The sequence below is a fragment of the Panthera leo genome, chromosome D3, assembly GCF_018350215.1.
Source record: "Panthera leo isolate Ple1 chromosome D3, P.leo_Ple1_pat1.1, whole genome shotgun sequence".
NCBI classification, from domain to species: Eukaryota; Metazoa; Chordata; class Mammalia; order Carnivora; family Felidae; genus Panthera; species Panthera leo.
In genome coordinates this window covers 13,856,329-13,869,883 of record NC_056690.1, presented here as the reverse complement: position 1 = coordinate 13,869,883, position 13,555 = coordinate 13,856,329, and the positions used below count along the sequence as shown (strand labels likewise).

The following is a 13,555-nucleotide window of genomic DNA, read 5'->3' as shown; positions in this document are numbered from 1 at the left end:
CTGTTGGCCCTATACGACTTCTGCCTTCAGCCCCCGTTGTAGACTCAGCCCCAGGTACAGCGTCCCATCCCTGCAGCATTAAATGCAATACTGTCTTGCACACACGGCAAGACCTGCATGGGCTCCGAAAGAAGGTAGTCCTGGGAACAGACGAGACAGGAGATGCTTTGTGGACGAGGTGAATCCGAGTCTGGCCTTGAACTTGGGTACATGACAGCAGAGATGGATTCCAGCCAAGATGGGATCGAGTCCCCTGATGAGACTGTTGAGCCGGGATGGCAGGAACTCCTGGTATGAAATAACATTGGAATCACGTCATAAAGAAGTCATCCTCCTTTCAGTTGCTTTCAGTCCTTCTGATGATCCCCAAATCCCAGTTTGATGATGAGACATCATTAACACCTAACATTGCTGATCTCCCCCTTAGGGGAGCCAGCTGGGCACCAGCCCGGTTCCTTCCACAAATGACAAATCTTCCTGCAACATAATAACAGTGTATGGTCTCACAGTTGCCAGTTTGGGTAGGTGAGGCCAGTGGCGATCTCCAGTTTTCCTTTAGAGTAAATGAATGTGAGTACAAGGGAAGTTGATTTCTTCTTAGTCCTATGTCTGTACACTTTGGTATGGTACAGGGAGGGGTGGGGGTGGGGCAAGCAGGGGAGAAGTAAGGATGGTGAAAAGAGCAAGAGTGGAAGTTGGGGGGCGCCTGGGTGGCTCAGTCGGTTAAGCGTCCAACTTCAGCTCAGGTCATGATCTCACGGTTCGTGGGTTCGAGCCCCGCGTCGGGCTCTGGGCTGACAGCTCGGAACCTGGAGCCTGCTTCCGATTCTGTGTCTCCCTCTCTCTCTATTCCTCCCCTACTCTCACTCTGTCTCTCTCTGTCTCTCTCTCCCTCTCAAAAATAAATGAGATAAAAAAAATTTTTTTTTTAAAGTGGAAGTTGGAATCAGTGGTATTCACTCTTCGTGGGGAAAGAGGGCCCCCCGTTGTTTCCCTGGAGATTACCGGCTGCCCAAGAACCCCTGGAAAGCTGGCCCAAGTCAAGGGTGTTTCAGAGACTCCAGTTAGAGCAGCATTCTCCACTCTTAAGCGAGCTAGCGTGGGGCCTCCCCTATTCCACCCTTCCTCAGACCAATGGTCCAGTGGAGGGACAGGGCACGGTCCCTCCCTTGCAACAGCGGCTCCGTGGGCCCTTGGGGACCTTGGCACAGAGGTGATCCACCCTGAGCCTCTGTGGGTGGCCTGGATGGCGCCCTTTGCCGTACGTCCACAGAGTGCAAGCCCTGCCCCGATACCACGTCTCCCTCTCTCCACCACAGATCCGCCATCACCATATTCCCCCAGAGGACGGACGGCAAGCACGATTTCCGAGTCTGGAACTCTCAGCTCATCCGCTATGCCGGCTACAAGCAGCCTGATGGCTCCATCCTGGGGGACCCAGCCAATGTGGAATTCACAGAGGTGTGTGCCTCCCACCCCGCCCAGTCCCCCAAACTGTCTTCAATAGGCTTTTCTTCGTTTCCTGTTATCATCATAGGGAAAGCAGCCAGTGGGGTACCGCTCCTCTGCAGACCCCCTGCTCCTTCGGGCGGCCCCCAGTCCAGCTGGTTCCCTTAGAGCTGGTCATTTGGTCGTTTCCATCCATTACCTCACCCGACCCTCATGATAGGAGCTGTTGTCACCACCACCTCCCCATTCGGTGGCGACGCAGACGGGTAGCACAGGTTAGCCACGGTAGCTTCCGGCGTCTGTGCCCAAGGGAGACGCCACGGGCAGACCCCTGCCTAGAATGATCTCAGGCACACAGCCCGGCACCCCTTTTCCTGATCGCTCACTCATCCCTGGCCGAGGTTCTTCTCTGTTCTTTCCTCAAATGCCACCCCAGTACCTTCTTCAGGACTGAGCTGGCCAGACCAAGCCCTGCTCCACTCCCTGGCTGCCGACTTCATTTGCATGCGGCTTTTCTTATTAAAATGTTGTTACCGCGAAGAAGGGGCTGTAACCAGGGCGACCAGGAGTCGCACCTGTGCCGGTTTAGACTCGGCCAGACTCGCGGCTCCACTTGGCTGAGCGCTAACTGCATAGTTGGCTGACCTTGTCTTCATGGCCACCAGAACATAAATGCCACAGCCCCCTCCTTCCCTTCTGTCTCCAGAAACCTCGCTGACTGCACATGTTTGCCTAAGCCCCTGATTTCGAGCTTCCTCTTTCTACTAACACAGCAGAAAGAATCACCCCAAACATAACCACATGACCGTATCTTTCGAAACCCTCTCACTCTGCCCTGGCCAGCGTGGCAGCCGCTGGCCACATGTGGCTAGTGAGCCCTGGAAGTGTGGTGAGTCCAAATGGAGGTGTGTCCTAAGCTAAGTGCAAACCACACACCGGGTCTCAAAGACTGAGAACAAAACAGAGAGTAGGAACCACCTCATTAATAATTTTTATCTCAGTTACCTATTGAAATAATATTATAGATAACGGTAGGCTAATCTATTATAGTTATTAATAGTTAATACACCTATTGAGTTAATAACTATATTAAACTTTATGTTAATGTTAAATATCTTTATTATAGTAATATTAATAACGTATTTAATCATTTATCATTAACAAATTAATGATGATTAATACACTTAATTGTATATTACACAGTGTATATTTGACACATTTGTTGGATGAATATATTTCATATTTAACTTTAATGTCAAATATATTCATATATGGATAGCAATACTTTAATTCAATACTAATAAGTTGATATTATTAATCTAATAAAGATTATAATTATGATGATTATTAACTAATAATCAAATAGTGTTGCAACTTTGAAACTGTTGAAATATTATTAAGATGAATATACTATTTAAATTATTTCACCTGATTTTTGTTTGGACTTTTGTTTACTTTTTCTAATGTGGCTACTAGAAGAATGTGTTAATTACCTATGTGGCTTGCTTTATGTTTTGATTGGACAGCTGCTCTAACAGATGCATTTATGCGCAAATTCTGATCATTCCGCCCTCCTCAAATATGATAGGTTTTCTTTATCTCTCAGGGTGCTCAATGCAAACAGTTCCAGAGCGATTTCCTAGGACATGCCAGACCCTGTGCTCGAGGGCGTTACAGACACAACAATCAGATTCAGCTCTTATCCTCCGGGAGTCCCCAGGGCCACAAAAAAAAACTCAGAAAACATAACAAAGCACAGTGCAGGAGGACAGATTTGCCTTCTGTCCTGTGGACCGGGAGACGTCACACAGACGTGTGTTGTCAGAACTTTATAGAGGAGATGGCGTGGCCCAGAGCCTCCAGAGAAAGGTGCCGTCGGCAGGCTTGCGTTGGGATCTCTGCCCCTCCCTCCATTGCCATAGCACCTGGAGGGTCTGGGGACAGGTCGGCGGTGGCCGTGGTGTGACCTGGCCGCTTCTGGTTGCAGATCTGTGTGCAGCAGGGCTGGAAACCCCCAAGAGGCCGCTTCGATATCCTGCCACTCCTGCTCCAGGCCAACGGCAACGATCCCGAGCTCTTCCAGATCCCCCCAGAGCTGGTGTTGGAAGTGCCCATCAGGCACCCCAGGTAAGAGGGACTGGCATGGGGTGGGTGAGGGTGGGAGGATTCACCCAGTGCCTCCCCCTGGCCCCCTAACCCCCTGACTCTCCCTCCAGCCCAGACAGAGGCTGAAAGGGGGCCTTGGTTCCTTCCTGGGCCTGGGCAGAGCGGGCCTCCCCAGGAATGAGCAAATCCTCCTGGACCAGCCAGGGGGCACCATCTCTTCTGAATCAGAATCTCGCTCCTCCCCCTGCTCCTAAGCAAGCAACCAGAACTTGCCCTTTTTCCAGCCGTATGGGTAGAAAAGCAGAAACACCTCTTGTCTTGTGAGCACTAGAACTGTGTGACCTGATGTGGGTCAAGTCCAAAAGGAATTTGGAGCCAGGAAGGAACTACAAGGGCTGCGCCAGCCGCACCAGCAAAACTCACACTTTGAGGGGCCCCTGGGTGGCTCAGTCGGTTAAGCGTCTGACATCGGCTCAGGTCATGATCTCACGGTTCGTGGGTTCGAGCCCCGCGTCGGGCTCTGTGCTGACAGCTCGGAGCCCAGAGCCCGCTTTGGATTCTGTGTCTCCCTCTCTCTCTGCCCCTCCCCCACTCATGCTCTGTTTCTGTCTCTCAAAAATGAATAAATGTTAAAAAAAAATTAAAAGCAAAACACGCTTTGAGAGTGAAGGAGATCCTTAGTGAGACACTATCCTTGGAGGCAAAATCGAGGGGCAGGGTAAGGGAGGGGTGCCCCAAAGCTCAATAATCAAGATAAATATTATTTTAATGTAATATACTTATCAAAATGAATTTCTATATCAAAAATTGGATCCAAATTTAAACTTTTTTATCTGAAAATTTCAAATAAAGACAGGATCCAGTTCAGGGCTGAGATTCAGGTGAAGCAAGCAAGGTAAGTTATGCATGTGCAAGGTGAGACCCGTCTTTATTTAAATTTGGGATATTTTGTTCGCTATGGATTTTTTTTTTAACGTTTATTTATTTTTGAGGGAGAGAAAGACAGTGTGTGAGCAGGGGAGGGGCAGAGAAAGAGGGAGGCACAGAATCCGAAGCAGGCTCCAGGCTCCGAGCCGTCAGCACAGAGCCTGACGCGGGGCTCAAACTCACGAGCCATGAGATCATGACCTGAGCCGAACTCAGATGCCCATCCAACTGAGCCACCCAAGCATCCCTCATGATGGATTTTTTTTTCCATTAATTTTGATTTTTTGAAAAACATTGAGTTAATTTAGAATATAATGTGAATAAAAAGTAGCATTAGACTCAATTCCTCATTTTGTTGGTGCACCCTTAAATTTTGCATCCAGGGCTAGTGCCTTCTTTATTTCACCCTAGCCCCAGCCCTGGAGAGGAAGCAAGTGCCCTGAGGCTCATGACACTGCCCAATATCTGGGAACTCACCCAGTCTCCCTGGTGAAGCCTGGCCTACATTCATTAATGCATTCACTTACTCATTCGCTCATTCAACATGGTTTATTATTCCTGCTCTGGGCCGGCCATTGTAGCTGACTTCGTTTCTGCCTCCATGACACTTTTGATCTCAAGGAGAAGAATTTGCACGTCCTGTTACCCAAATAACCACTTAATTCCAATAAAGTGCTGCAAAAGAAATTTTATGATGCCCAGAGGGACAAAGTTGCCCGACCCAACCTAAACTGGGCATCAGAGAAGGGCTTCCAAGAGTAAGCAACATTTTAGCTGACAATTTAAGTTTGGGTAAGGGTTGGACAGACACAGAAGGAAGAGAGAAGATCCCAGGAAGAAGGGACTGCCATGCAAAGGCCCTGAGGTAGGAAGGAATTTGGCAAGACTCCCTTTTCTCCTGGATTAACTTTCAGGGTGGGTTCGGGAGAGGAACAGCAGCCTGGTGCACTGGTTCCCAGGCCTGTATGTTCACCCAAATCACCTGGGAAACATGTTTAAAATGCATATTATCAGACCCAGCCGTGGAGCCTGTGATCCCACAGGTCTAAAGCAGAGCCCAGGAGTCCGGTTCTGACACAGCAAGTCCCGGGAGGTTGCTGGCATTTCCGCATCCCCAGACCAAGGCTGTCCCGCCTACATGTCTGCCTGAGAGACTCCCGCCCCATGGTGAGCGGGGCTGTGTCGCTCTCCACAGGTTTGAGTGGTTCAAGGATCTGGGCCTGAAGTGGTATGGCCTCCCCGCTGTGTCCAACATGCTGCTGGAGATTGGCGGCCTGGAGTTCACCGCCTGTCCCTTCAGCGGCTGGTACATGGGCACAGAGATTGGCGTCCGCGACTATTGTGACAACTCTCGATACAACATCCTGGAGGTGAGGTCCCTCCCCCGCCATCGCGATGGGCCAGCAGAGGGCAGAGGGCGTGGGCCCCACAGTCCTTCCCCACAGCTGAGCTTTGGGGCTTGGAAACTTGGAAACTTCCGCAACCTCGGTGGAGCCCCTGGCAATTCCAGGGCATCCACAGCGTGAACAGCGCATGTCCTGTGGGCAGACACTGTTCCAGGCACCTTGTATGTGTGTGCTCAGTTAATCTCAGCACAACCTCCAGGTATGATAACCCCCATTTCGCAGATGAGGACGCTGAGGTCCTTGGGAGGGTTAAAGTGACAAGCTCAAAGTCACACGGTGGCAGAGCTGGGAAATGAACCCCGTTGGGCTTTAAGGTCCAAGTTCATAACCACCCGGCTACACGGCCTCTTGTTAGAAGGGTTTGAAAACGACCCACGAACCTGGGACATTTCTTGCCTCTTTTCTAAAACACAAGGGAAGGGGGTTGGCAGTGGTTGCCCAGCATCCGCATCAGATCCCCTCCTGGCTGAATCATCCTCATCTGCTGAAGGCTGCTGGGGTGGAGTCCGGAGCTCAGATCTGGAGAATGCATCGGGACAGCTGTGGTCTTGCCAGCAGCCGTTGTCCCTAACAACTGTCTGCTGTGGTGGGTCTTGTTTCGAAAGGAGGCACTGGGAAACAGAAAGGTTAAGCACTGGGCCTATGTCACACAGTAAATCAGGCAAGATTAGAACTCAGAATCAGGGGCGCCTGGGTGGCTCAGTCGGTTAAGCGGCCGACTTCAGCTCAGGTCATGATCTCGCGGTCCGTGAGTTCAAGCCCCGCGTCGGGCTCTGTGCTGACAGCTCGGAGCCTGGAGCCTGTTTCAGATTCTGTGTCTCCCTCTCTCTGACCCTCCCCTGTTCATGCTCTGTCTCTCTCTGTCTCAAAAATAAATAAACGTTGAAAAAACAATTCTTTAAAAAAAAAAAAAAAAAAAAAACCAAAAAACTCAGAATCAAGGGGCGCCTGGGTGGCTCGGTCGGTTGGGCATCTGACTTCGGCTCAGGTCATGATCTCATGGTTCGTGAATTCGAACCCTGTGTCGGGCTCAAAGCCTGGAGCCTGTTTCGGATTCTGTGTCTCCCTCTGTCTGCCCCTCCCCCACTCACGCTGTGTCTCTCAAAAATGAATACACGTTAAAACGTTTTTTTAAAGAACTCGGAATCAAGCATTAATTAGGTTTATGTGGTTAAAATCCACGGGCGTTCATGTGGATGGACCTTGAAGACATTACGCTAAAGTGGGTTAAGTCAGACAGAGACAAATACTATATGATACATACCGCTCATATGTGGAATCTAAAAAAGCCAGACTCATAAAAAAGAGAATTGAACGCTGGTCACCGGGAGCTGGGGGGGTGGGGGGGGTGGGGGGGGACGGGGAGTTAGGGAGGAGGTGTTTAAGAGTACAATCTTGCAGCGTAAAGATAAGTAAATTCTGGAAATCTAAGGCACAGAAGGGTAATTATAATCCACAATCCACTGAATTGTACACTTCAAAGTTGCTAAGAGACTAGATCTTAATTGTTCCCACCACAGAAAAAGAAATAATAATTATGTGACATGACAGAGGTGTTAGCTCGCAGTGGTAATCATATTGCAACACATGAATGTATCAAACCAACACCTCAAATTTGTACCCCTTAAACTCACACAACGTTGTATGCCAACTGTGTCTCAACGTTTTTTAAAAATTCCATAGGTATTAGCTTGGAAATCGAAGGCCGGGGTCCTTAGCCTTGCCACACACCGGAGTCACCTAGGGAACTTCATTATTGCCAGATTCCCACTCACCGGGATTCAGATATCGTTGCTGAAGGATGGGGCCTCGATACCAGCATTTTTCAGAGCTCCCCAGAAGATTCTAGAGGGCAGCCACTGATCTGTACAACCTCCTGGCAGGAAAGGAAGAGACATTTCAGGCAATTTCCATAGATGTGCCTCAAGTCACATTTGGGGATTTTTAAAAATCACATAATCTTTTTTTTTTTTTTTCCCTGCAAATGCTTTCCATTCTTTTAAGCAAAAGAATGCTGTAGACGTAACAGTCTCAGCATAATGGCTACACATGCTTTCCTCTCTCACAAAATTACTCGAGTTTTTAATGTATTTATGTAAAGCAGCGAATTTCGTTCTTTCTCTGTGTGTGTTTGTGTGTGTGTGTGTGTGTCACTATCAAAGGACCACAGAGGAACCTAACGCCTCGGCCTCAAAGAATGAATTAATATGAGATCTGCTTTTCATGATTCCTGCTTACATTTTGATTGCAGAGAGTTGTTCCCGAGTAACTCAGATGAGATCCTCTCTCACTCCAGCCCTCCAGGCCCGACGGCTGTTATGTACGAATGTTGAGAGCAGGGCTGGGAAGCAGTTTACCCAGACCTGAGAAACTGTCGTGTGCCAGCCCCGTAATGAGACCTGGGCTCCCACAAGTGACTGGAATTGACAGAGGAAGGAACAGCAAGGCTCTAATTAATGAATTTGCTCTTGGGTGTTTCCCACTCCTGACATCAGCTCCTGAGTCGTAACATAAATGTCAGGAGGTTTTTGTTTTGTTTTTTTTCCAATAGTTTTGCCAAAGGAGTCGGCTGGCTATGGCGGCAGCTCTCGGGTCCTTGGACGTTATGCGTCTGCCTGGGCTCCAGCTCTGAGGCCAGCTGGCTCTCTGGACCTCTCTGAGCCTCAGTTTCCTCATCTGTTAGATGGAGTCAGACAGGTGTCCGCCTGAGGTCAAAGCGCCCATGATCTGGACCCCAAGTGTGGAGCAGGATCAGTGGAAAGCTTTTCCTTCTAGAAGGCAGATGATGTCACTCTCAGACCCACTCTTCTGCTTAAAACCCTCCAAAGACTCTTTCCATGCTACAATATTGGGAATAAAATCTTGACTCCTGGGCTCATCCCAGATCCTGCACGATCCAGTCCTGCCTTTATCTCCCACCAACTCCCCTGGCTCACTACCCACCCCTCAATACACCAGCCTTCTTTCTGTATCTCAGATGGTGGAAGCCTGATCCCACCACAGGGTCTTTGCACGTACTGTCCTCTCTGTCTACAGCCTTCCTCCGTAGATCTGAAGATGTCTTGCTTCTCATTATTTTGGTCCCACCTGGTATGCCACCTCCACAGTCGGTCCTCCCTGACTGTCCTGGCTAAATCCGGCCCCCGTATTCCTCTTCATCTCATATCCTTGTCTTATTTTCTCCCTAAATAGTAAATGTCTCTCTCCCCCACTAGAAAGTAAACTCAGAGGGGTGGCTGGGTGGCTCAGTCAAGCGTCCTACTTCGGCTCAGGTCACGATTTCGCGGTTCATGAGTTCGAGTCCCACGTTGGGCTCTGTGCTGCCAGCTCGGAGCCTGGAGCCTGCTTTGGATGCTGCGTCTCCCCCTCTCTCTCTGCCCCTCCTCCACTTACATTCTGTCTGTCTCTCTCTCTCTCTCAAAAATAAACATTAAAAAAGTTCAAATAAAATAAAATAATAAATACATAAAAAAGAAAGAAAGGAAACTCAGAAATAAAAGGGCCGTCCACGTCTCTCTAGTTTCCTGCAACCAGTAGGTTCTCCATTAAAAAAAAAAAAAATCTTTTGAATGAGTTCATCAGTCCGGGAATGAGTTGACTAATTCATTAAGAAATTCATCAGTGACCACTAGCCAGCCCTGTCTCTCCACGGGTGCCCCAGCCTGTGAGTCTGTGTTTCCTTCCTCTTCCAGGAAGTGGCCAAGAACATGAACTTGGACATGAGGAAGACGTCCTCCCTGTGGAAGGACCAAGCACTGGTGGAAATCAACATTGCTGTTCTCTACAGCTTCCAGGTAGCACAGCACACACGTCCCGGAGGGGAACTAAAACGCCTCCAAGGTGTGGAGCAGACGGTCGTGAGACCTGGCTCCCTGGCGGGGGGGGGGGGGGGGGGGGGGGGGGGGTGGCACCAACGAGGTCCACTTCCCATCACGTACACCTAATCTCCATTTTGGATCTTGGGTGGGGACCATTGGAGGAAGTGGTAATAGGTGGGGGAGGGGAGCTGTGACCTGTTGCTTATGATCGATGACAGTTGGGCTGGCAGGCCGCCTCCTTTGTGTCCTGCCCACCTCTTCGGGGTTCAGACTATCACACAACAGACACAAGTACTCATCCTCATTAACCAGACACACACAGGCTTCTCAACGCGTGGCGCTGTGGTAAATGATATTATGTAGGATGAGTTTAGAATTTATCATCTAAACCATGATACTCGTGTTTAAGTTTAGTTTATTTATTTTGAGAGAGAGAGAGAGAGAGAGAGCATGCATGCAAGCAGGGGAGGGGCAGAGAGGGAGAGAGGGAGAGAGAGAGAAACCCAACGCAGGGCCCGAACTCATGAACCGTGAGATCATGATCTGAGCCGTAATCAAGAGTTGGACGCTTAGTTGACTGACCGCCCGGGTGCCCCAAACCATGATCCTTTTGAGGGCAAAAGGAAGACACTGCTGATAATAATGCCAGGGTGATGGGCGTAAGCTGGCGTTCTCCTGGGCAAACCTGTCGACTGCAGAGTAGAGCTCACGCTCTGTTAACAGAGCTCAGCTCTATCCTCTGGGGGCTGAGTCTGGGAAGCTAGACCCTCCCAGACACGCACGGAAGGCACACAGAGAATGAACGCATCACGTCATCGGGGCACACGAATGTGAACTGCAGGCCCCCAGGTCAGGAGCAGGGAGAATGGATACGCTGAGGAATATCCCAGGGAAGAGACAGGCTGAGATGGCCTGAGACGGAAGCAAGCCCCCTCTCCTCTCTCTCGGCCATGGGCGAGTGAGGCCTCGGGAGACGTTGAGGAGGATGGAGTGTGGTTCAGTGGGCTTGAGACAGCAGGGATGTGAGCAGGATGAGTGGCTGAGGACGGAAAGTGAGCAGAGAAGGGAAGCACTGTTTACACACGGTGGGAATCCAGACCGGCCCACCAGAGGGGGCCCCGGGGCCGGTTATCCAGATTTGCAGTCCACCCAGCTCTGTTGCGATTTCTGCCTCGTGGTGTTAATAAACCCATCCTTGGGGCGCCTGGGTGGCTCAGTCTTTAAGGCATCTGACTTCGGCTCAGGTTATGATCTCACAGTTAGTGAGTTCGAGTCCCACATCGGGTGAACATGAGCCCCACTTCAGGTGAGCCCCCCCCCCTCTCTCTCTCTCTCTCTTCCCCTCCCCTCCCTCCCTCCCTCCCTTCATCCCTCCATCTCTCTCTCTCTCTTCCTCTGCCCCTTCTGAGATTCTCTCTCTCTCTGTCTTCCCCCTTGCTCACTTGCGCCCTCTCTCTCAAAAACTAAATAAATGGATAAATAAACCCATGCTTAATACTTAAAATTCTTTACTTTAAGAGGATTCTGTATCACTGCCATAAATGGAGAGTATCGGTTGCCATAAATAGAAGGTAATTATAATATTAAATTAATCAGCAAATAAACAGAAGGAAAGCAACACAGAGTTGTCAAATTCTAGCTAAATGCTGCCTGAGGTTCCTCTCTCTTATTTAAAAAAAAAAAAGGGAGGGAGGGAGAAAGGAGAGAGGAAAATTGGCAAGAGAGGTATTAAAAGGTGTATTAGCGTCAAAAGGAGACTCTTCCCTGGATGTGAGTGAGAGAGAGATGCAGAGAATCAGCTCACAAGGCCTCTCAGCATCTCCAGGACCACCCTTTGGGAAGCGCTCCCCGTGGAGAAGGGAGTCCCGGAAATACCCCAGTTCCCCTCCCGCCTGACTGTGCCCCCTCTCCTCCCACAGAGTGACAAAGTGACCATCGTTGACCACCACTCTGCCACAGAATCCTTCATCAAGCACATGGAGAATGAATACCGCTGCCGGGGGGGCTGCCCCGCCGACTGGGTGTGGATTGTGCCCCCCATGTCTGGCAGTGTCACCCCTGTCTTCCACCAGGAGATGCTCAACTACCGACTCACCCCGTCCTTCGAATACCAGGTCCCGCCCCTTCCGGCCTCTTTTGTGCTAAGTCTCCAATACCTGGTATATGCATGTTTGGCTCCAAGCATGTCTCAACTCAGACTTCCTCTGCGGACGCTCAAGTGCTCCATAGTCCACGTGGCTAGCGGCTACCATATTGGACAGCGCGGCCCTAGCCAGAACGCTAATGGAGACAAAGGGAGTAGTCAGGGGTCCCCAGGAGAGGGCTGCAGAGGGACCAAGGGCTGAGTGAGAAGGTCTAGCAGGACAACACAGGCAGACTGGACTGGCCAGTCGGGGCAAGGACCGCTGTGGTCACCGCCAGCAGATCTCCTCCCTTCAGGGGCTGAGGGTTGGGCATAGCTGGGCAGCCACAAGTACCCAGGGAGTCCCGAGCCTCTCCCAAGAGGAGCCAGATTCGCTCACTGCAGTGACCATCGTCCTCTCTTCCTAGCCTGAGCCTTGGAACACCCACGTCTGGAAAGGCACCAATGGAACCCCCACAAAGCGGCGAGCCATCGGCTTCAAGAAGCTGGCAGAGTAAGTCTCCTGGAAATAGGTGGGGACTGGAGGTGCCTCCAAACTCGGAGAGCCCCAGAGATGGAGGCTGGGCAGATGCCTATGCCTCTGACCTTTTGTGCGATGTGAGTTCTCCATTTTCTCTGGCCACCTCGTGCCTTCTGTGCCTGAGGGCCTGAGATATGGATGTTGCGCCAACCTTTTTTCCTTCCCAACCTCACTTGCCTCACCTCTGTTTCCTAAATTCTTGTCTTAGAGGCAATGGCATTTTGATAAACCAGCTGTTCTAATAATAATAACAACAACAACAACAGATGTGTAACATTTGTCCATTTCCAGGGTGTAAATACTCCCCCCATGGCCAATTTCAAGCTGCTAACAGGAAGTCACTGAACCCAGAGGAGGGAGGAGCTGGTACAAACCAACCCGGGAGGGCTCTCTCTCTCTCAGGGCTGAACTCTAACATCGCTCCTTCAGTCATTCATTCATTCATTTGGCCAACAAGTGAATACCGAGTGCCTCTTCTGTGCCAGGCACTGTGCTAGGCTCCAGCAATGCCTGATAAGCCAGTTAAATGATGTTCTTGTCAAAGCTCAAAGCCATTCACTTGTCCAAGAATCACACAAATACAGTGCACCATCGAGGAATGGTTTCGTGGTGCCGTAAATAGACCGAACCCAGTTTGGGATGTCAGAGAGGGCTTCCTTCAGAAGATGACAATTGGGCTGAAGAATGAGATGAATAGACTAAGCTGAGCAAAGGAGAAGAGGGAAGGGTCTTATGGGCCAAGGCCACTGAAGAGTAATAGGCCTGAAGAATGTGTGGCCAGCCAAAGGACCCTCTGACAAGTGAGGTGGGGCTGACCGAGATGATCGAATGGGGATGCCAGCCTTCTCCTAAAGAAAGCGAATTCCACTGGCCCCTTCAGCAGAGACCCCTGTTTGGAGTTAAACTGCTGGCACAGAAGCTAGGCATGCACTGAGCTCCTCCTCCATCGGCCCTCTTGGGTCCAGAACTCTCTGGATACAATCCCTAGATGTACAACAGGTGCCATGCAGGCCACAGACCCCAGAAGCGAGGGCTGTGGATCCCACAGGGACTCAAACCCAGGTCCTGGCTCCATTCCTATGGCCCAGAGCACCTGTCTCCCTCTCTCCCTCCTTTCTCCCTCCTTCCACCTAACCCCATCTCCCAGCCAAAAGAGAACACATCAGCAGCCATTCTTTCCTAACAA

At 50.4% G+C, this 13,555-nt stretch overlaps 1 protein-coding gene across 1 annotated transcript in view; it reads left to right on the top strand.

Annotated features, from left to right (window-relative positions):
• NOS1 (nitric oxide synthase 1) overlaps window positions 1-13,555 on the top strand; it is a 114,093-nt gene that overhangs the window by 65,604 nt on the left and 34,934 nt on the right. The window contains exons 8-13 of the mRNA XM_042910389.1: window positions 1,320-1,461; window positions 3,437-3,576; window positions 5,678-5,852; window positions 9,581-9,682; window positions 11,626-11,820; window positions 12,257-12,342. Of these exons, the coding sequence (XP_042766323.1) occupies window positions 1,320-1,461; window positions 3,437-3,576; window positions 5,678-5,852; window positions 9,581-9,682; window positions 11,626-11,820; window positions 12,257-12,342 (840 nt within the window). The remainder of the gene's footprint in view (window positions 1-1,319; window positions 1,462-3,436; window positions 3,577-5,677; window positions 5,853-9,580; window positions 9,683-11,625; window positions 11,821-12,256; window positions 12,343-13,555) is intronic.